At 42.1% G+C, this 24,429-nt stretch overlaps 1 protein-coding gene across 1 annotated transcript; it reads left to right on the forward strand.

Annotated features, from left to right (window-relative positions):
- Window positions 1–2,268: 2,268 nt before the first annotated feature.
- On the forward strand, window positions 2,269–8,048 carry LOC141713930 (uncharacterized). Its single transcript, XM_074517492.1, has 6 exons — window positions 2,269–2,645; window positions 2,889–3,279; window positions 3,331–3,906; window positions 4,084–5,655; window positions 6,040–6,981; window positions 8,001–8,048. The coding sequence occupies exons 1-6, from the start codon at window positions 2,269–2,271 to the stop codon at window positions 8,046–8,048; spliced, it is 3,906 nt and encodes a 1,301-aa protein (XP_074373593.1).
- The last annotated feature ends 16,381 nt before the right edge of the window (window positions 8,049–24,429 follow it).

Raw genomic sequence — 24,429 nt, forward strand, 5'->3', positions numbered from 1 at the left:
ATCACCATCTTCTGCCTTCTCATCTGCATAGGAATCATCAGAATCATACTGCCTGGGAGGGCTGTCTTTTGAAGTGTAGAAATCACCGGGGACGTCAAAAAAGCTCAAGGCTACGTAGCTGGTTTTGCTGTTAGAAGCATACTGCCCAATGTGATCAGATGGTTTGGTGCCGTAGGTTACAATACACATCACGTGTTTACCGTCTAAATCCTGCAAAGCAACAATGTAGTCGGAGTAGAGATCATAATCTTGATACAAGTAGGTGAACCGGGAAGATCTCAATACGTCCAAGAAAGCTTGGTCGGGAGCCAAGTTAGGTTGCATTAATTCTTTTCCACAGGAGGTAGATGCACACACATATCTGTAGGCTTGGGCATCAATGCGAAAACCAAAAGCCAAATCGCCTATGATTGACACACGATTGTGGGTGAATAAAAGAGGGCCAGGGGTTTCATTATCATAAACATGATCATCTACATAACTAAAGCACCGATAGTCAGGGGGTGTGGTCCATGTATTTGTATTCAGATTTAAGGTAACGATGAAATCACCATCAGAAAAACAGACTGTTTTCTCTTGCTCCAAAACAAGAAGTGGAACATCAAAACTTCGCGTTTTAACATAGGGACAAGGCAACACTTGCCATGTCTGGTCGGAGGGATCAAACACTTCAAACATGCAATTGTTAACAGATTGGTAGGTGTTATGCCCAAAATTTGGCATTGAGATTGATTCGGGTCAAATGCGGCTTACAGACAGTCAAACCCGATATTGCATTGTGGAAGAGAGGACGCGTCCAGTACCTTAGGACGCGCCTACTTTGGAAGAAATAAGTTACGAAGCGAGAAGAGTGCATGGTCAAGGGAGGACGCGCCCAGAATTTATGGACGCGCCAATGTTTATGAAAATGCTTGGCAGATGGAATCTTATGGTGATGGGCGCTCTAGGGCGCGTCTAAGTTAGCGAGGACATGTCATAGGAGGCGAAATGCTGTGTATGATGGTTTAGAGGGGATGTTGCAAGTTTGATGAGGTTAAGGACGCGCCCAAAGCTCTAGGACGTGTCCTGTGATTTTGATTGCTATAAAGAACGATTGATGAGGAAACAGGTTTTGATTTGTGGGAGTTAGGACGCGCCCAATTAGAAAGGACGCGTCCTGAGTTTGATCTGTGTACATTTGATGTTGAGTTCAAGACAAAGCTTGCATGGAAAGGAGCGATGGAGGATTATTTTTACTAATGTGTTTGTTGCAGGTACTCTATGAAGAATTCCCTCCTTGAGATGGTCAAGGAGGGGGATGTCCGTGAAAAGCTTGAAGGCCTCCAGGGGTATGCCTGATGATTGAAGGCCTCCTCCTGTATTCAACGGGTGTCCTCGTTGGGGATGTGGGGTTTACTTTGGTGTGTGCTTTGGGAGCTCTGTTCTTGTATTCAACGGGTGTCCTCGTTGGAGAACTTTGGAGTCATCCTGCACTTTGCACCCAAGAGCTTGGGATCACCTGTCCTGCTATCTGGTGGGTTATCCTCATTCGGGGGACAGGGACGCGTCTGGCACTTGGGGTGAACCGCGGCTATACCTGCGTTCGTAAATCAAGGGAGATAGCTGTAGCGGAGTGTTATCCTTGCGCAGGGAGATGCACTATCCGTGAAGTCCTACGATTACGGACGAGCCTTGGGCCTTTGCGGTTGGGCCTCATAGTTGGACATTCCTAAAGCTAGCGGAAGATGGATATCGGATGGGCTTCTACTGGGCTTAGGAGTAAGAAGTCTCAACGCGTTAGACTTCTTGTTCTACGAGAACTACGTCAGGCTTGATCCCTATATAAAGGGTACGTAGGCACATTGAGAGGGTAAGAAGTTGAGAGCTGATAAGAGAGCCACCACTTACTCTGATCAATCTCAGCCTAAAACAACCACAATCAACCATACACCGCTTAAGTTTCCGGCAAAGACCCACCGTCACAGATCTTAATTCCGGCGAGAAACCTCAATCTTTGTTGATACCAAATTCCTCCGTCAACAAATTGGCGCTAGAAGGAGGGGGAGCTAATTAAGGTCGCAATCTTAGGAGGAAAAGATGTCTTACAATCGTGATGGAAGTTCTTATGATGGAAGTGACAGCAGGTCAGAAGGGGAAGGCGGGGGGCGTTATACTCGCCACGAACCTTACGTTCCCAGAAACATGGCGGACCCACCAAGGGCTCCAGATGTGGGGGGGACACCTCCAGTTCTCATCAGCAACACTGATATATTGGAGCAATTATATCGCATGGGGGATACTCTTAACAGTTTTAACTCAAGACTGAACACGGTGGAGCGTCGAAGGACGAGGAGAGGTCGTCGTTTCCCCCGTCACGGTCATGCCTTGGGGAAAGCCCCTGTAGTTGAGGGAGATACCCAGGGGAGCGGGGATAACCCGCGAATCACTCCGCGGCGTTTGCAATATTCTGACGATGTAGAACCTATTGTAGAGCTTGCGGACGAGGACACTGAAGGCAGAGAAAGGCCTCACCTGGGCAACCAGGTAGTGCCACACCCGCATAGGTCTGGACGTACGATGGACGAGCGTCGCCGTGTGGAGAGCGCTCAAAGCCAAGACGAGGAAGGAAGGGATCTTTCAACCTTGAAGAAGAGGCTTGGCATAAGGTTGGAGGACGACGATTTGAGGATGTTGCTGGTAGAATGGCAAAAGGAAGGAAACGCCGGAGAAGCGAGGCCCCGTGATACGACGCGTGTGCCCCCCGCATTCCAAAGGGATGACGGGATGCGGCACCGCGAGCACGAGCGTGCCCCTCCGCGAGGAAGGCCCGGGAATTTCTACCGGGGATATCAGAGGAATGGACGAGGAAGAATGGGATATCAATACGGAAGAGCCCCTTACAATGGTAGGAGAGGTGGCGCGCACTCCGCTGGAGAAGCCCCCGCCGTTATTCCCGTAGCTTCTCACAGCGTTACTGGTAATGGGTCTGGAGCGCGTCCTCATGACCAGGACGGCGGGCGGACTCAAGTAAGAATGCAGAATAATGATGAAATTCCGCGACACGGTCAGGATGAACCTCGTGTACGGGAAAACATTCAGAACCAAAATGGTAATATGCCACCGCCGCAGCCTCAAGGTGAGGGGCGGCGAGATCCTCCGCCGCACCCGGGGGGTAATCAAGGGGAATTTCAGCAAGTCGCAGAGCAACCCCAGCAGCCTAATGTTCAAACCATTCCTGGGGTAGGGACGTTTAATGTGAACGACCTCAAGCGGTTACTCAACCATCTTGAGGGAGGAAGAGTAACGGCGACAGCGCAAGCTCCTTCTCCTTTTGCTGTTGTTGTGAGGGAGGCGCAATTGCCCGCGGGATACCGGAACACAACCAACGACTTGCGTTTCCACGGGAACTCTGATCCTGTAGAGTTCTTGGGGCGTTTTAACATTGAAATGGATGTATATCAAGTACCTGATTTGGCTCGATGCCGTCTCTTGGCAGCCACTTTCAGAGAAGGTGCTCAGCAGTGGTTCCAAAAGCTTGGTCCAGGTGTAATTACATCCTGGGAACAGATGAAAACTTTGTTTTTGACACAATTTCAAGCCGCGGTGAAGTACACACCACCTGTTACCACGCTGGCTAATGTGAAACAAAAGGAAGGAGAAAGTTTGACTTCATATTTCAAGAGGTTTAACGCAGAATCTACTTCGGTGAGGGGTGCAACTGACGAAACGTTGAAAATATTGCTTATAGCTGGGTTGCGTGTGGGGACGGATTTCTGGAAACACCTACAAGGGAAAGACCCAGTGTCATTGGCAGATGTGCTCGCACAAGCGGAGTCGTTCAAAGCAATCGAGCAGTCGCTTGCAGAAACAAAAAAGAATGATGATACCTATAACTCCAAGGGGCGATCCAAGAGAAGGGACAGATCTGTAAGTCCGGGTTATCGGCGAAACGCCAGAAGCCCTAACAGGGTAAACGCTGTGAGCTCGCGAAGAGAATGGAGCCCACCATCGAACTACGAGAGAAGAGTCAGCAATTATACCCCGCTGGCGGCGTCCATTGATCATATCTTCGAGGTAAATAAGGACAGGGGAATCTTCAAGAAGCCCGACCGTCTAACTTCATGGCAAAGCAGAGATAAAAAGAAGTACTGTGACTACCATGAGTCTACTGGCCATGACACCCACGAGTGTCGTCACTTGCGGGATGAGATTGAGGAATTGATCAAGGCTGGACACCTAGGAGAGTGGATCGACAAGGTGAAGCGACGCAGGGGACTTGATGACAAGGGTAAAGATGAAAGACAACCCCCGCGGGCGGAGGATGTTGAGAAAACGGCGGAGGTCAAGTTTCAGAGGGCCGGCAGCATCAGGGCAATTTTTGGAGGACACCCTTTTGTTGGTGACAGTAATCGAGCACTTGAAAGAAACGCGAGAGAAGCGCGACATCCACCGCTCACTAACATCCACAGCTTGGAAGATAGACCCCCGAAGGTCTTTAAGGGGGAGTCCGCTGATATTACATTCAGGGAAAAAGAATCTAGGTGGGTGCATCATCCTCACAACGATGCGCTGGTGATTACCATGCTTATTGGGGCAATGAACGTACATCGAGTGTTCCTGGATAATGGGAGTTCTACAAACATCTTGTACTATAGCACCTACAAAAAGCTGGGTTTCCCAGATAGTGACATGTATTTCGAAGATGCGCACGTCTATGGCTTTACGGGGGAAGCAGTGAGAGTTATGGGCTCAGTCAGACTTCCCGTCACGCTTGGGGAAGGGGCTTTGTCGGTTACTCAAATGATAGATTTTAAGGTGCTAGATCAGGATTCCGCGCACAACGTACTGGTCGGCAGACCTTGGTTGCGTGCGTTCAGGGTGATAACCTCGATACACCACTTGATGATAAAGTTCCCGACGCCAAACGGAGTTGGCAGCCTGAGAGGGTCACAGTATGAGTCACGTGACTGCTATCACAAGGCTGTCAAGGAATTTCGCAGAAGAAGGTATGAAGGGAAAGGTCTCCCAGTTGAAGATGTAAAAGATATTCATACAAAACCGGGTGGAGAGGTCCATGCCCACTATTTTGTTGAAAATCCCGGAAAGGAAGAAACCAATACCTCTGGGAACTCTTTTGTGATGCAGGGACGTATTTCGAAAATCCGTAGTGTAGAAGAAGTGGTGGCGAGTCACACAGGGGGAATCATGCGGAAAGAGGTTAACGGGGAAAAGTTGGAAGGGAGAAGTGAGATTTTGCAAGGTCTCGGCGATAACTGCAAGGTTGATGCTCCTCAAAAGAAGGATGCGCCCTTGAATGAAGTTGAGGTTGATGCTCCTCCAAACGAGGACGCGCCCTCAGGTGAAAAAGTGGAAATTGAAGACCCCCGAGACTTTGATTTCGATTTGGATCCCAGGATCCCTATGCCTATTGAAAAAACGGGACCGGCCGAAGACACAATATCTATTCCAGTTGATAAAAATGACCCAAGCAGGGTTTTGAAAGTGGGATCTCAGTTGGATGAGGAGATGAGAGGAGGTCTTACCCGCTTTCTAATTGCAAACCTCGATGTTTTCGCATGGAGTCATTCAGATATGATAGGGATCGACCCGGAAGTAATGTGTCACCGTTTGAATATCCTCCCGAATTGCAAGGGCATACGCCAGAAACGCCGCCCAGTAAGTGGAGAAAGGGCGATAGCATTAAAAGAAGAAGTAGACCGGTTGTTGGAAGTGGGGTTGATCAAAGAATCGTTCTACCCCGAATGGCTTGCAAATCCAGTACTGGTGAAGAAACCGAATGGGAAGTGGAGGACATGTGTGGATTTCACGGATCTCAATAAGGCATGTCCAAAGGATAGCTTCCCGCTGCCAAGAATTGATCAGTTGGTTGACGCGACGGCAGGGCATGCGTTGTTGAGTTTTATGGATGCATACTCCGGATACAATCAAATTCCGATGTATGGCCCCGATCAAGAACATACATCCTTTATTACAGACAGGGGGTTATACTGTTACATAGGAATGCCGTTTGGCTTGATTAACGCTGGCGCGACCTACCAGCGGCTGGTAAACATGATGTTCAAAGACCAAATCGGGAGAACCATGGAAGTGTATGTAGACGATATGCTGGTGAAATCTAAGGTGACAACTGACCATATCAAGCACCTGACGGAGATGTTTAATATCTTGAGGAGGTTTCGTATGAAATTAAATCCGCAAAAATGTGTGTTCGGCGTGGAATCGGGAAAGTTTCTCGGGTTCATTGTCAACCACAGGGGAATTGAGGCCAACCCCGCGAAGATCAAGGCATTGTTGGATATGAAGTCACCTACCAATGTGAAACAGGTGCAGAGTTTGACTGGGAGAATCGCCGCGTTAAATCGATTTGTTTCCAAGTCGTCTGATAGATGCAAGGAGTTTTTCAAGGCGATTAAATTAGCTGGGAAAGACTTTATATGGACGTCAGAATGTGAAGAGGCTTTCAAAAGAATCAAGGAGCAACTGGGACATCCTCCCATGTTGTCAAAGCCATTGGAGGGGGAAAATCTAATACTGTACCTCGCAGTGTCTGAATATTCGATCAGTGCGGTTCTGGTAAGAGAGGAAGACGGGCAACAATCACCAGTGTACTACGTGAGCAAGCGGTTACACGATGCGGAAACTCGCTACACAAGTATGGAGAAACTGGTTTACGCCCTGATTCTTGCGTCAAGAAAATTGCGGCCGTATTTTCAAGCCCATAGAGTTGAAGTTCGTACAGCATACCCGCTGCGGCAGGTCCTGCACAAACCAGAGTCATCAGGCAGAATGCTGAAATGGGCCGTGGAGCTGGGACAGTTTGATTTGGAATATGTGCCTCGAACAGCGATAAAAGGGCAAGCCTTAGCCGATTTCTTGCTGGAATTTGATTCTGAAATTGATGATAAAGCTTTGGTGATGCTATATCCACCTCATGCCGAGGAGTCTTTGGAGGAGTTTCCGCATCCTTGGTGGATCTTGCATGTGGATGGGGCGGTTAACAATGGAGGAGCAGGTGCGGGCATAGTACTTGTATCTCCGGAAGGCCACCACCTGATGAGTGCAATTCATTTCAAGTTTTATGCAACTAATAATGATGCGGAGTATGAGGCGCTGATTAATGGCCTGAAAATCGCTCTGGAAATGGGGGTGCGAAACTTAATTGCAAGAAGTGACTCAGAGTTGGTAGTGAATCAGGTGAATGGGGGATTTCAAGCGCGAGGCCCGCGAACAGAATTATACTTGAGATGTGTACAGCGCCTGATTGGAATGTTCAAAGAAGTTAGATTGGAATGCGTTCCGCGGGAGAAAAACAGTAATGCGGATGCTTTGGCAAAAATGGGGTCACAACAAGAGGCTGTGTTGTTAGGATCCATCCCTCTTGAAATCCAGGAGGTTCCTAGTATCCCAGAGATAGAAACTATGCAAGTGGATGAAGCTCCCAAAGAAACATGGATGACGCCCATTCTAGCTTACATTCGCAAGGGAACACTCCCCGAAGATAAGTTTATGGCTCGTCGACTCCGTTATCAAGCCGCAAGATATGTGATATACGATGAAGTCCTATACAAGAGAGGGTTCAACCAACCTCTACTCAGGTGTGTTGAAGAAGGAGAAGGAAATTACATCCTAAGAGAGGTGCATGAAGGAATCTGTGGCAATCACTCGGGGGGTAGCTCGTTGGCAATGAAAGTGTTGCGCCAAGGGTATTATTGGCCCACAATGAGAGAAGATGCTACAAATTTCGTCAAGGCATGTGATCGCTGCCAGCGCTTTGCAAACTACTCGTCTATGCCGGCTACACTCTTGACGCCTATGGCAAGCCCATGGCCGTTCGCCATGTGGGGAATCGATCTTATCGGAGAATTGCCGAAAGCTAAAGGAGACGTCAAATATGCAGTGGTTGCGGTCGATTACTTTACTAAATGGGCGGAAGCTATGCCACTGGCTACTATCACCGCAAAGAAAATCAGAGATTTTGTTTTCAACTCAATTGTATGCAGGTTTGGAATCCCTTACAAGCTGGTCTCCGACAATGGAAAACAATTTGATAGCAAGGAGTTGCGACAGTTATGTGAGGAGTTGAAAATCAAGAAGGAATTTGCGGCGGTCTATCATCCTCAAAGCAATGGACAAACAGAGGCTGTTAACAAAATAATAAAACATACCCTCAAAACCAAGCTGGAGGAACGTAAAGGGAATTGGCCTGAAGAACTCCCGAAGGTGATGTGGTCATACAACACTACACCGCGATCTACTACGGGAGAAACGCCGTTTATGCTGACTTACGGTTACGAAGCTATGGTCCCCGTGGAAGTTGGATCGGGATCACTTCGCAGAGACTGTTACGGGAAAGAGGACGCTGAGGTTAATCAAAGGCTTCATTTAGATCTCTTAGAGGAGACGAGGGAAAATTCTCAGCTAAGGCTAGCAGCATATCAGCAGCGCGTCGCAAGGTATTATAACAAGAAGGTAAAAGGACAGTTGCTGAAGGTGGGGGATTTGGTACTTAGGAAAGTGATGCCCAATACGAAGAACCCCCAACATGGAGTGTTTGGAGCTAATTGGGAAGGACCGTACAGAATAAAGTCTATCCTGTGGAAGGGGACTTATCACCTTGAAGACATGGACGGGAAGCTGATTCCGCGAGCTTGGAATGCGGAACATCTCCGAAAGTATTACCAGTAAGGCGTGGCTTTGGCCCCTTGCATATTTCTTTTATTATTTTGGTTTATGCCCAGTTTATAGGCTAGAATTAAATAAATTCCTCCTAGCCTAGGGGGGTAGTGCATGTACTACTTACCTTGGGACTAGTTGAAGGGTCAATTTTTAGAAATAATTTTCCCACAAAGCACAGTAGCCGTGGGACTGGTGCACTTTTGACACCAGAGCGTATTATAAATAAAATTTTGAAACTTTCCCAAAAGATATTTGCTCAATTTGTTTGATCTCATGACGCGTCCTAAGTATAGGGCGCGCCCTAAGCTAGGGTTTTGTATAAAGGAAACTCAAGAAAAATACTGTTTTAAAGGACGCGCCCAAGTTATTTTGGTTGATGCTCCTTTAGACTAAGATGTTACTATGAAAAAGAAAAAGTACTTGTCAAAGACGCGTCCAGCGGGAAGGGTGATGTATTTTGTATTTTCAAGGACGCGCCCAAGTAATATTGGTTGATGCTCATAATTTAAAAGCAAAAGCAAGTCCCTACCAAGGACGCGTCCTCCCTGAGAGGAAATATTTCTAAGAGAACATTAAGGCATGTCAAACAGTTAGGACGCGCCCCGTCGTGCCTTGTGCATTGGTTAAACACACAAGTACAGTGTAGTGCCGTGCTCATGCACTTTCCAAAACAAGCAAAGACGCGTCCAACTAGAGAGGACGCGCCCATAATGGATATTTGCTTATTGGGAGAAAATAATAACAAATTAATCAAAGGCGATGCGCCCTAAACACAAGGCGCGCCCATGTGAATGATTGAGGATAAAAAAAAGAGAGTGCAAGTGAATGAGGTTCAAAAATAGTCTTTACAATTTGCAAGGCTTCAAAGGGCCTGCGCCTTTAAAGATAGTTTAGGAAAAATATATAGAAAACATAGGACGCGTCCTAGGCAGGAGGCGCGTCCAGGGTTTTGTCTTGATCATTTGCGGGAGGAGGTTGAGTTTGGAGAGGAGCAGGGGACGCGTCCTCCTCCTCTAAGCCCAGGAAAATCCTTTTGTTTTTGATGGAGTCTGCGGCCCTTACCCTGAAGTCGTTTACCCATATCTGGGTATCTGCATCAAACTTTGAGAATGTATACTCTGGGTCGTTGGCAATAAACCCAGAGCACCATTCTTCAAACCCAGCCTGGAAACCATGCTGGTAAACTAGCTTTTTCTCCTCTGTCCACCCATGCAGCCTATCATCATTCAGGATGTCGAGCTCCAGCTGCATGGTGGAGTTCAGAGTGATGACGCTGTCCACTTGTTTTTCCATTGCAGTGACATTGCCTTCCAAAACAGCCTTATCTGCTTGAAGACGCGTCCTCTCCCCCTCCAGGCGTCTGATTTCAGCATCTTTTTCTTGGGTGAGCAGGGCAATGTGTTTTTCCAGAGATTTGACTTTGTCTTCGGCCTGGCACTTTGCAGTATCAGTAACTGCAAGACGCGCCCTGAGCCTTGCCGCCATGTTGGCACTCTGTCTGGCATGAAGGTGAAGCTCAGCAGCAGCCTTCACCATGGCTTGTTCTGTTTGTTGCTCCGTTCTGAAAGTCCAGCCTCTGACTTCCTCCTCTGAAAAATCCCCAACAGAGGACGCGCCCAGGTATCTGAGAACAAAGGATTGATCGTCAGGAATGATCTTTTGGCGTTTAGAAGGCGCGTCCTCTTCCTTCTCAGGAATGTCAAACACGGGAGTCTCAGTTATCTTTGGAGGAGGAGAAGGAGTTGCTGCAGGAGGTGGGGTTTTTGCCTGTGGATCAACTTTTGTAGGAGCCTGTTTCCTTGCCCTTAGTTTTTTAGAAGCCCCAATTGCGAATCCTTTGGGGAGTGAAGCCATATCTGCGGTATAAACATAAAAAGGAATTAGTTATGTGCAAAAAGACGCGTCCTGAAAGAAGGACGCGCCCATAACGTGATATAAAATCTACATGCAGGACAGATATGGATGAATGCAAAGATGTATAAATGGGTGTGAGAATGACGCGTCTTGCCTAAGACGTTTTCTGTGATAATGAGACACGCCCGGGGGGTAGGGCGCGTCCAAAGTGATAATGCATATATAGTAACGTTTATAGGTCAAGCTAAATATGACGCGTCCTAAAGTCGTGACGCGTCTTATATATAATGATTTCTTACCTTGCTCTAAATCCACTTTCTTGTTGACGTCTGGCTGAATAATTTCTGTGGCTTGGAGCCCTTTGGATTTTTCAGAAGCGGTGAGGATGGGTTTCCCATTGTGGAAATCTCGAAATTTGCAGAGAGAACCCACTCGTGGGGACAAAGCTCCTATTTTCTTCAAATTCTCTTCGGTAATCATGTCTCTGAGGTTGAAATGTTTTTCGGCATACTGCAAAACCTTCTCTGCTCTCTTCTTCTTCTTTCCCGTAAGCTCTTTCTGGGTCCTTTTGTCTAAAAGAAGGAATGATAGGTTACAACAAGGAAAATAAAGAAAAGGATTATAAAAGGGAAGGCGCGTCTTGAAAGTGTGGACGCGTCCAGAGCATTGAACTCACTTGGTTCCAAATTGAAGCGAACGCGCGTCCTTTTGACGTCATAAATGTAGAAAAATGGTTCCTTCCAGTCTCTCTCGTGGCTAATTTTGCCTTCATTAAATCCTTTGTTGTTCAACCATTTGTTGACTACCAGAAAATGGTACCCGGGAATTGATTTCCTGATGCTGTAAAAGAAGCTGAACTCTTTCATTGAGGGCGCGCCCAACCTCAAATTATGGTACATAATGTACAGAGCCCAGGCTAGTTTATATGAATTTGGTGATAGTTGGACTGGAGCCACGTCGTACCATTTCAGAATTCTCTTAATGAATGGATGTAAGGGCGCGCCCACGCCTAGGGAAATCAGCTTTGGAGTAAGCACCATTCGGGGGATCCTTTGATTCCCGACGTTAAAAATATGCGGCCTCATGGTTCGAAGAGGGCGCGCCCAGATGCCCTCCATGTCATAGTACTTCATGTGCCATTGAATTTCCCAGTCGGTTGCAGTTGAGTCAAGAGCTACGCATGCCAGCTTACCCTCTCTTTTCCTTCTGGCATTCTTCTCTGCTTCAGTAAGGGTACCGAGCCTCGCCCAGTCACAATCTATTTCCACATCTGAAGGTTCCCAATGCTCTAGGGGAGGATCAGATTTTTGAGGAGATATGGGATATGTCTCAGGATCAGGAATCCTTCTTTCGAATTCGCTTACACTGTGTGGGGACAAGTCTTCGGAAGGAGCCGCGCCCTGGGAAGATGACGCGTCCTGTGTGTTTGACGCGTCCATATCAGAAATAGCCATTCTTTGAGGTTTTTGGCTTGTAGTAGGGATAATTTCGTCGTCCGTCCAATCTTCGATGGCAGCCCTTGAATGGAGAATTGGAGTTCTTTGCCTTTTGACTCCCTTCTTTTCCATTCTTGAAATTATGGGAACATGGTCCATGGAGTCAGAGCTAGAATCAGACATTATTGAGTTTTTTGATTTGAGAGAACGGAAGACGCGTCTTTCTGCTCTAAGGAAGGAATTCGTCCTGTGGATGTTGGGAAAGTCGGGGTTAAAGGAGATCAGGTGTGGGGAATAGGTTCCAATACGCTTGTTGAGTGCTTTAAACGGGTGAAATGGTGAAGAAGAAGACGCGTCCTCCAGCTGCAAAAGAATGAATAAAAATTTGAGGACGCGTCCATTTTTTAAAATAAAAAAAAAAAAAAGAAAAGAAAAGGAAAGATGGAAGAAGGATATTGGGAGGGCGCGTCCTGAAAATCCACCGCAGGGGGGTGTGCTACAATGACGCGTCCTAATAAACCTTTGGCCCTATATTACCCTTGTTTGGGATAACTTGAACTTGTCTTAAATCAGAAAATACAGGACGCGTCCTAACGGGAAGACGCGTCCTACATGATTATGATAGCGGAATGTTAATCGACTGTTGGCAGTTTGGGGAAAATATGACGAAATTCTAGAAATATGTTGTTGGGAGATCAGGGAAGCTAAACATGTTATATTTACCTATACATACATATATACATACAAGCAGACATGAAGAACAGTTTATATGAGCATGGAGTATACGAATAGTTTCTTGCTCAGTAAGATTAATGTATTCAGTCAAATAAAGAAATGAGAGGAAATTTGTGTACCTTTTGAGTTGAGGAATGAGTTGAGCTAAAAAAGTAGGGGAATGGTTGAACAGATCACCGGAATGTGGCCCTCGAAGCTCCTGTTTAACGATGCGGCAATGGCGGTTGTGTGTGAGAGAGAGAGATGATGGTGGTGGTATGATGGAGATTAGAGTATTTATAGAAGGATGATCCTATGGACGACAGCTGTACCCCGCATGCAGAAAGTAAGGGCAGGACGCGTCTTTAGGCTACGACGCGTCCGATTGTTTTGAGCCAACTTTTGGTACTGGGATTTAAGGATAAAACTTCCAATTTTGTTTTTAACTGCAAATGGAAGTTGGGGGGTAGTTGTTATGCCCAAAATTTGGCATTGAGATTGATTCGGGTCAAATGCGGCTTACAGACAGTCAAACCCGATATTGCATTGTGGAAGAGAGGACGCGTCCAGTACCTTAGGACGCGCCTACTTTGGAAGAAATAAGTTACGAAGCGAGAAGAGTGCATGGTCAAGGGAGGACGCGCCCAGAATTTATGGACGCGCCAATGTTTATGAAAATGCTTGGCAGATGGAATCTTATGGTGATGGGCGCTCTAGGGCGCGTCTAAGTTAGCGAGGACATGTCATAGGAGGCGAAATGCTGTGTATGATGGTTTAGAGGGGATGTTGCAAGTTTGATGAGGTTAAGGACGCGCCCAAAGCTCTAGGACGTGTCCTGTGATTTTGATTGCTATAAAGAACGATTGATGAGGAAACAGGTTTTGATTTGTGGGAGTTAGGACGCGCCCAATTAGAAAGGACGCGTCCTGAGTTTGATCTGTGTACATTTGATGTTGAGTTCAAGACAAAGCTTGCATGGAAAGGAGCGATGGAGGATTATTTTTACTAATGTGTTTGTTGCAGGTACTCTATGAAGAATTCCCTCCTTGAGATGGTCAAGGAGGGGGATGTCCGTGAAAAGCTTGAAGGCCTCCAGGGGTATGCCTGATGATTGAAGGCCTCCTCCTGTATTCAACGGGTGTCCTCGTTGGGGATGTGGGGTTTACTTTGGTGTGTGCTTTGGGAGCTCTGTTCTTGTATTCAACGGGTGTCCTCGTTGGAGAACTTTGGAGTCATCCTGCACTTTGCACCCAAGAGCTTGGGATCACCTGTCCTGCTATCTGGTGGGTTATCCTCATTCGGGGGACAGGGACGCGTCTGGCACTTGGGGTGAACCGCGGCTATACCTGCGTTCGTAAATCAAGGGAGATAGCTGTAGCGGAGTGTTATCCTTGCGCAGGGAGATGCACTATCCGTGAAGTCCTACGATTACGGACGAGCCTTGGGCCTTTGCGGTTGGGCCTCATAGTTGGACATTCCTAAAGCTAGCGGAAGATGGATATCGGATGGGCTTCTACTGGGCTTAGGAGTAAGAAGTCTCAACGCGTTAGACTTCTTGTTCTACGAGAACTACGTCAGGCTTGATCCCTATATAAAGGGTACGTAGGCACATTGAGAGGGTAAGAAGTTGAGAGCTGATAAGAGAGCCACCACTTACTCTGATCAATCTCAGCCTAAAACAACCACAATCAACCATACACCGCTTAAGTTTCCGGCAAAGACCCACCGTCACAGATCTTAATTCCGGCGAGAAACCTCAATCTTTGTTGATACCAAATTCCTCCGTCAACAGTAGGATAACACATAGACTTTTTGATTGGCAACAAAAAGAGTGGGAAAATATTTCGGAGCGTGCATGGGATTTTTAGTTTCGGTTAGAAATTGTTTAAAATTGTTGATGTCGTTATGTTCACTAGGTTCAATCTTCATAAGAAGCTCTTCTTCTTCTTCCATAGTATAAACAGTAGCGGATGATGAGTCATTTCGAGCTTTATCTCTATCAGCGTCGAAACAATGATTAAGTCCGAAAAAATAAAATTTGGATTGAAATCTTATGCAACTAAAAAAGTTGGGTTGACCACCAATACTAGGGAAAACAAGAAGGGGACGTAGGTCATTAAGAAGAGAATTATCTGACCTTTTTTCATCGGAGGAGGCCATCCTTCGGATATTAACAAAAATTATCAAGGAGAAGATATTGCTTTATTGACTACCGAGTCTGTGTAATGCGTGTATATATAGAGGAAAATTGTTCACTCCGGCTGGGTCCTTGTTCGATTCGAATACGAATTCGGCCGATATGCCACGTTAATGTAAATCTATACCAGTGAAAGGCAAAATAATTAAATCCCACATATCAGGAATTCGATGGATACTTGATCCAAAACTCAAATTTTTTAATTTTCTCGACCCGAATTTTTAAAATTGGGTCTGGATATGGTTTTTTTTTGCCAAATTTAAATCAGACTTCATTAATAACTTGAAAGAGATTCAATCGGGACAAACCCCCAACTGATCATGCAATCAGGTTGAAAAACAAATAGAGCTAAATAATTAGCCGTTTTGTTTCCGAATTGCTTAACAAACTGAATATAAATATTCTGAAAACTAAAAATGAAGGTAATGGTTTCCCGGACAATCCAGGATGCATTTCCTCCGAAAATAGCAGCTTCACAATTGACCCTCAAATTAATTCGATTGATAGTCCAATGTCCAGAGGACTCAGTTGCAACAACTGAGTTTAGAGCCTCATGTTATGAACAAATATTTTTGTTGAGAGGTAAGCACATGTGATTTTCACCACCGTTTCAAGCGCACCCTAGCTATCTACTTGTCGGAAACCAGTTATAGACCTGCCGAAAGTGTTGATGCGAGATATCCAGATCTCCCAATACAACATCAAATTCATTTTCAACACAACCACCACATCGCACAAAGCGAGACACATCGCATAAAGCGAGACAATCAAACACACAAATAATAACTTAAACCGAACAATACGAAAAAAATCCAAAATTCAAAAATCTCGGAATAACAACAAATTGTAATATGTTATTAGACGAGAGATTTTGAATCCAAAAACTGAATTTTATTATAAAATCCAAACTCTTACCTTAGTAGATCTGAAAACTAAAGTGAAGAATTGTAATGAATTTTTCGAGTTTTTTGAAACAAATCTCGATTTTATTGAGGAAAAAGTAAATAAAAGGAGAAGATGAATATGAATATGGAGGTAGAGATGGGTAGAAAGGGTGAAAAAGGAGGGAGGACGTCTAGGGTTAGGGTGAGGTGAATATAGGACGACCGACTCTCATGCGAGAGAGAAAAGATGTATAATTCGTCTACGTCATTTTAATTATACAGACCATGCAAATTGTATATGGATTTTATTTTTAAACTCAAAAACTTTTGAATTTGGATTTGAATTTTGGACATACAATTCGAAACTCGATCCAAAATTCGAAACTCGATCCAAACTTAATACGAACGCGAAACCCAAATACATATATAACGTACATTTTACTTCCTCTGTTCCCACTCATTTTTTAAATACTTTTTTCTTATGATTAACACATATTTTAAAACTATTATAAAGTATATTTCTATAATTTATTTTTAAAATTTTCTTTTTATGTATAAAAAGTTAAACATTTAATTTTTATTCATAAGAAAAAAAATATTTAGAATTATTTAGGGAATGATACTTATGGGAGTCTAAAAATGTGTGTCGATCCTCCGCCTCTCAATGTAAAGAACTTGGAGGGACGGATGGAGTACATTATAAGATATATTACATATAATATTATATATATATATAATATTATAATTATACATATTACACGTTATAATACATTATTATATATAACATACATGTATATTATTTTATATAGTATATATTATATTATATATATTATTTTATAATTTTTAGAACACATATATTTTTATATTTATATTAAAAATTACCCGAGTCCGATATGAAATCCGATGGATTGGGTTCAGGTGTTAATTTTTGGATATTTTTTAAGTTCGGGTTGAATTCAAGTATGGATAAAAATTTCGGGATTGGATATGAATTCTGACATACCTTACCCGATCCGACCGGATTGCTTGATCTAGATTCTTCTCACATCACTTCCTAAACAAGAATCAGTTGGTCGTTAAAAGGGTTACAAACTTATTTTGTAATTTAAATTAGCAGAATTATAAAATTTAAAAGTAGTTAATTAACTAATATTTTTTGTCTGTATTTCTACGGTACTATTAGACCAGGAAAAATAGGTCTGGATTCGAAAAATCAAACCAAAATTTATGAAATCAAGATCTGAATCACATGATCCAATAATTGTCCGAAACCCAATTTAAACTGATTTGAAAATTACCCGAATCAAAAGTTTAACCGAAAATGATCTAAAATACTAGATTCGATTGTAATTTGGAAACGATTCAAACTGAAAAATATATTATCCGAACCTAATATGAATAGATGTAATCAAAATTCATACTTAAAATAATTTTATGTTTAGGATAACATAATTATTTAAACATAAGTTTTTGTAAAAGTACAGTATATTATATTGAAGATACTACATTTGATAAATAATTATTTTTTAAGTCCCACAAGTTGAAAAAATGAATAATTATCAAAATTAATTTGATTTAATTAGCAATTAACTGGAATATGAGTTATAAATATTTCAGAATTCTCTGTATATTTATTTTTCAAAATTCAAAACTTAGCTTGGAATTTTTCAGTTCAAAGAAAACTGTCTAAGTGATAATTTACGTTTTTAAAATGTGAAATTAGCACAAGACAGATTCAAAAAGAACAAAAATATTTAGAAAACTGAGTTCTCGATAAGTCTAACTGAATTCTCGACAAACTATTTTGAGACTTCTCGAGTGAGTTCTCGATAAGTCAATTTTCTGACTTCTCAAGGGACTTCTCGATAGGATTCATTATGACTTATTGATAAGTCATTGTAGAGTTCTCTATTAGTGTTAACTCACATAATTCTCTAAAAGTATAATTTTAGACTTATAAATAACTCAGAACTGGGATAATTTAATTTAATAAATTATTTTGGTAAAATACTTTTGACAAAATTTTTCTGATTTTATTTTAATTTATTCAAGTAAAAATTGGAAATAATTCAGTCCATTTAGGAGAAACTGGGTATTTATTTGACATCTCGACAAGTCATTTTCTAGTTCTCGATGAGAGTCGGGAAAATGACATATCAATATGTATCTATTCTTTTAATATAACTTCTCTATAAACAAATCCCAAACGTCCATTTTTAGTTCTCGATAAGTCATTTACCTTTTTTTATAAATACTCAGACATCTCAACATACACATATTTACGCCTTTGAGAACTCTAAGTGACCTAATTTTCAAATCCAAATCGATTTCTCTCTCGTTTCAAGCTCTTTCTCTTAAATTTTTCTTACCCATTCACTCTTACTCAACAACAATGGTACTCAACAATGTTAGAGCTGAAATCCCCAAGAATGGAACTAACTACCTTGCTTTCACTGATGCTAACCAAGCTCCTGATTCTTTCAAGGGGTTTGTTAAGTTTTTGTATGAATCATATCTTGCAGGTGCTTTAACTGCTAACCCAATCCTGTACCTGGATGTTCTGCATGAATTCTGAACAACTGCTGTGGGGAGGACAACTATGAATGAAAATTCTACATCTATAGTGGTGAACTGCTCTATTGGAGGCCAACAGGTGGAGTTCAATGAAAAAGATGTGAATCTAGCTTTGGGTCTTCCAACTGAGAATTTGGTGGAGATTCCAACACAGGATGAGCTAGTTGAGTTCATGGACTTCATCAACTATGATGGAAGAATCAACCTAGCAAGTCTGAACAGAACCAACCTAAGGAAGGAATGGTCTTTCTTGTTTGATTCTATAGTGAGGGCCTTCACCTGCCAAATGACTGGATATGACAACATATCAAGTGTGGTGTGGAAGCTGGTGTTCTCCATAGCCCACAACAAACACTTGAATGTTGGTCTATTGATCCTGGAAGAACTTGCCACCAGGCTCACAATGCCCCTAGCTGCAAGAGGTAAGGAAATCTTCTTTCCTAGGTTTATCATGTCTACTTTAATTCATAAAGTTACAGACATTCATTTACTTAATGGTATAGATAGGAAAAAAATAGGCAATTATAAGCAAGTGTCCAAAATTATATTTGGCTCACTTACGACAAAGAGCAAGGTAACTGTGAGTCTCAAACTCACTCTATTCATGATGGAGAGGTTTAAGACTTACCCTTACCCCATGCCTGGCATGAGGTCAAATGTTGATTCTATTGCAGTAATGGTTCCTGTACCTGTGGAAGTACAAACACATGAATACCAACAGGGACCTTCCAACGCTGAGACCCTTTCTTCTTTACCATTAGAAGCTAGGAAACCAACCACTTCATCCTCTCAAAAGGGTGAAGCGAGTAAAAAGAAGAGAAAGCAGACACCAATAGCTATTATTCCTGAGAGTGGCGAGGATACAACAAAAAAAGAGTCACCCTTGGTCAGAAAACTAAAGAAGGTAAAACAAACTGAGTTGACCACTCAAGCCACCTCTGCATCCTCCCAAAAGGATGTAGTTGTAAAACAGGGACAAGAACAGACTCTAGGGGCATCCTCTTAAAAGAATGTCTCTATTGAAAAGAGCACTCTCCCTAGTGCACCCTGTAAAGAGTCTGCACAAATACCTGAAGCAATTCAAGTGTATGAAAGGAGAAATAAGGATGACACACACAAAGAGAGAACATCTCTTGAAGCTCCCTCATTTACTCAAGGGGAGCTGCCAAAACTTAATACTGACATTCAAAATCTTAGATCTCAAATTTCTTCTTCCTATAATGAAACTCTTGATTCTGGTTCTCAAGGGTTGTCAACTTCAAGTGACATGGTTCTAGAAACCGTGATCACCACCCAAGAACTACAATTAGTTGGTGAGAGGCTACATGCTGGGGTAGACCTTGATGACACCAACACAAACACATGGGTTTCATCAGTTTTTACAAAAGACCATGTGATAGATATAAATGCACCTTCATGTGCAAATCAACCTTCACAGGTTGAAAGTTTGAGGGTGGTACTCTTGAGGGGGAGCTATCTAAATCCACTCCAATTTAATTGGAGGTTCCTATTGGTGGAATAACTCCCCTCAAAACCTTAGCTGAAATTGCACTCACAATTGAAACTAGGAGTACAATTGCCAATGATCTTGCTATGGGGGAGGCAAGTACAACACTTTCAAGTGACATTGTTTTGAAAGAAACATAAGGGTTTGAGGCTAGAGTACATGACAATAACCTAGCTAAGTCCCCTTCAATTCAAATGGAGGTTCCCATTACAAGTGTGAAACAACAAACTGTTATAACTACAGCTCAGGCCGTGAGTCAAATTGTGACATCTATCACAGGTGGTTCTCATGATGCACTTCCATCCACTTCAACCTTTTCACAACAAACATCTCACCCCATCCAACTGTGGCTGCAGAATACTCAAGCTCAATCAAGCACTGTGGATGATCTCCTTGTTGATCAAATTTCTGGTCTAGCCAACATCTCACAGCACCTTCTTACCTCAGATATGAGAAATCAAGATTATCAGGTTATTCTATTCACCTACAATGAAGAAGTTGAGAAATAGAAGCAGAAAATATTCAAAGAAGCTAGATGGGAACGTAGATGCTTGGTTGTTTAAGGACTTTTCTCTGGAAATGGATCAGGTCCTGGCTAGGTTTAAAGATGAATATGTAACCATAATGGGAAGCAATGCCAAGATCCTGACTCCACAAGATGTCTATGATGCAATCAATGAAGTTTACAAAGCTCAACTCAAAGCTTTTCACCTATTTGGTAAAGCTCTTGAATTAAAATTGATTGCTCATGAAGACAAGATCAGGAAGCTGGTGAGAGAGAAGATGGATGAGATTATTCCTTCTCAAGTCAAGATCACTTCAAAATTTCAACATTTTGTTGACCAAATGGCAAGATTTGATCTGATTACTGCGGAAAAAGATGTCAAAAATCTCAGACAATCTTTTATAGCTTTGCATGAGGTGGTTCAACAACATATTGTCAATTCCAATGATACAAAGCTCAAATTGAACCAACTTCATCAAAGTATGTATGAACCTTCTACACTGCTCATGGAAGGAATAAAGGAAGCTGTGCAAGCAACTTTTGGCACCTCAAAACCTTCAAGCTCTCAACCACAATCTGCCACTTCATCAAATCTCCAACTGCAAGTTATCCAACAACAAGTTTCAACTCTGCAATCTTCCAATGATTCCCTCACAACAGAAGTGCAAGCTCTCACTACTCTGCGCAGAGTCAACAAGAAGATATACAGATCTTGGTGGACTCCCATAAGCATTTATAAATGCAAAATTCTGTAGCTTTGGGAGCCATCATGGGAAAACTAAATATTCCATTGTCTGCACTTCCTGAGGCTGTGAGGCCAGAATTGCCAACTCCCCTACTCATGCCTGTAACCAAGACTAATAGGGAGATAGAAGCTAGGATTCAACAATCCAAGGATGCTGGTAAATCAAAGGAGACTAGCAAATTGACATCAACTGAAACCGGTCAAAGCTCTTCTAAAGCTCAATTATCAAAAGATGTTGGGAAAGATAGACTTCTAAAAGCTGCAGAAGGACCCTGTCAAGATCAAGAATTCAATGAACTTATAACAGTCTTAAGGGTGTCTCTCCACAACAACTACATCACCTACATAAAAACATTGGCCAACAACATCAATTTTGACAGAGTGGGGATTGTCAAAATTGATAATTTTCTGGAGAAGAGGATTGTTGCAAATGTGAGTGACTGTGGTTTGGACAGATGTCTACTGGCGTCTCTCTCCAATCTTCAAAAATTGAGAGCATCTGAGCTGGATGTAATAATTGATAAAGTACATACAGTAATTCTAGAGGACACCCAATTGCTACATGAACTCAAAAAGGCTTAGATAGATGCTTTTCATGAAGCCTATCTCTATCTAAGTAAGGGGGTGGCCTACATCTGTCCTCAGTCTAAAAGATGCAAACTCTTCACTGTTCCTAAAAATTGTGTAAGAGGAAACATGAGGCTGATAATGACTCTTCAATCTGATCTGAAATGCAAAAAGTACAAGAAAACTGAAGATGAAGAGATGATCAGAATTCTCGAAAGATACCTTACAAATGCTGATACCATGTTTCCAAACCTACAATACAACCTAAAGAATAACAAGGATGATGATGAGCAGAAGCAAGATGATCAACCACCTTCTGGCTCAAATCCAATTCAAACTTCTAGAGCAACTGGTAACAAAGAGAAGAAGCAGGATGAGAAGAAGGGAGATGATAAGAAGAGAGGAGAAGAGAGAAAAAGGAGGAAGAAGGAAGACAGCTCAGAACCACAAAAGCAAACCCTACAAATCCAAATCAATCAAGCTCAATCCTCTAAGCCAACAAACTCAAATACTATAACACCTCAAACCTCAAAGCCCAAATTCTTGTACAAACTAAATGCCAATACCTTACTAAAAATACCAATCACCTCAAGTCAAAAATCTCTAAAGAAAATCTCAAATCTACCTTCTGTTAAGCCATCAACCAAAATTCATTACAAATCTGTTGGGAGAAAATCAAAGAAAATGCAAGCTACTGAGAGGGCCATCTGAAATTGTTTCAATCAAAGTGATTTTCTACCTCTAAACTGGTGCATCTCAGATGAAGACTACTTTCTACAATTAGCTGAAGAAATGGTTAGAGTTTGGGTTGTAACACTAAGGGAAGTGAGAATCTATTATCGGGATGGAACCTTCACATTTCTTGGCAGAAACTTAATGGATACATTTTCATTCACAGAGATTAAAAGGGTCATAAGTTTACTAAAGGACAAGGATACTGCAACTAAGACATGGAGATCTGTTTTGGCTGAATGGTTGGTAGAAAGGGAATAAAGAAGAGCAAGAGAAAAGGTTGAAAGTGAAGAGAGGAAAAAAAGTATATTGAGGAGATATAAATGTTTATACAAAGATCTAAAGAACTCAAGAAAAAAGGGATGAGCAGAATTACCAAGGATGGACAATTTCTAAACATCAAGGTTGGCATATTCTCAAAAATTAGGGTTGATTTCTTGTATAATTATCCATTAGTTGATAAAATCAAACTTGTAGAAGCTCTAAAAGGAACACCAATTATGGAAGAACTAGAACTAATTGTAGAGTTAAAGGACCTCATTAGAAAAGAAACAGGAGATGAGACATTTGTCTGATGAATGTATCTGTCAAACTCAAGAAATCACCCAAAGTTGTATTTCTGTCAGTTTTTTATGTAAAGTTTTATTATGCATTATATCTTGGGGTTAGTCTTGTAACCATGCATGAATTTATGATAAGCAATCTTTTCATAAATTGGGGGATATTATTGTGTAAGACATGCCTGTATTATAACAAGACTAAGTCAAATTGACAACCCTCCGTAAGTTGTATGATAATCTAAGTTTGCATTTTGTATTGTATTACTTGAGTCTGTAAAAGTGTAAATAGATTGGACTGTAGTGTTTTTCTGTAAACAGTCTCAAGCCTAAGAATAAACTCTGGAAGAATATCATGAAGAGCATGCATGCCTCAGAGACAGTGTGAAGAAGCTTGGAGTTGAATAAATCTGTTTTGATAAAAATATTCTAAGTCAAGAAATCTACAAGTCACAGATCAAGTCATATAGAGAAGTTATTCGAGAACTCTAGAATGACTTATCGAGAAGTCAAGAATAACTTAGATTGGAGATATCGACAAGTCATTTCTGCATTCGAGAACTCAGAGATATCGACAAGCCAAAGTAAAGATATGAAGATTGGAGATATCGACAAATCAATTCTACATGCAGAGATTTGGAGACCTCGACAAGTCAAGTTCACACTCGAGAACTTTAAGATCTCGACAAGTGAAGCTCACATTTGAGAACTCAGAGACCTCGACAAGTCAAGACACTTGTCGAGAACTAAGAGATCTCGATAAGTCATTATACTTATCGAGATGTCAGTTCTCTATAGTTCAAACTGGAGATCTCAATATAAATCTCAAGTACAGAATGCAAATCAGTTAAAGATCTAAGATTGTCAATAAACAAACAAATCAATCAATGATTTGAAAAGTATACAAAAGCAGCTTGAAGAGTTCAAGATCAAAGGCCAAGATTAACTGACAAAGGAAAGTCACAGACATGCACGATTTGCAAAGATACACTAAGCCAAAAATAGAAAGCTTTATAGATTACTTTTAGTATGGTTTAGTACAGTCTATTGTACTAATCTATAAAGTAAACACTGATCCTTTGTTTTTACAAGTAACAAATAGATCTAGAAAATCTTGTAACTCTCTCAAGAAAGAAGCTGAGTTCGTTATCAACAAAGAACCCAAAAATTTGTAGCAAGACATACTTGATTTTAATATAAAATTAAGTGAATTTTGAAGATAGTGTGTTTAGTGCATGCTTTATTATTTCTGTTAAAACACTTTATCTCTACAACTTAGACTACTTTATTCACGGCTGTGAAGCACGGGTGCGGGTGCGGGTGCGGGAGTGCGCGGTGCGGGGATACGGAAATTCGGTAAATTTCAAAAAATGGGGATTCGGGTACGGGGGGATACGGATAATTTTAAATATTAAAAAAATATTTTATATATTTATTTAACAATTTTTTATAGACATAATTACAAAAAATGACAGGAAAAT

This window comes from Apium graveolens, chromosome 1 (genome assembly GCF_009905375.1).
Source record: "Apium graveolens cultivar Ventura chromosome 1, ASM990537v1, whole genome shotgun sequence".
NCBI classification, from domain to species: Eukaryota; Viridiplantae; Streptophyta; class Magnoliopsida; order Apiales; family Apiaceae; genus Apium; species Apium graveolens.

Bases quoted from the DNA above. Each gene is read 5' to 3' on its own strand.
- LOC141713930 (XM_074517492.1), top strand. From the start codon at position 2,269: ATGGGGGATACTCTTAACAGTTTTAACTCAAGACTGAACACGGTGGAG. The intron at 3,907-4,083 runs GTAAGTCCGGGT...ATCTTCAAGAAG, and splicing joins CCAAGAGAAGGGACAGATCT to CCCGACCGTCTAACTTCATG. The intron at 6,982-8,000 runs GTGGATGGGGCG...AATTGTATGCAG, and splicing joins ATCCTTGGTGGATCTTGCAT to GTTTGGAATCCCTTACAAGC.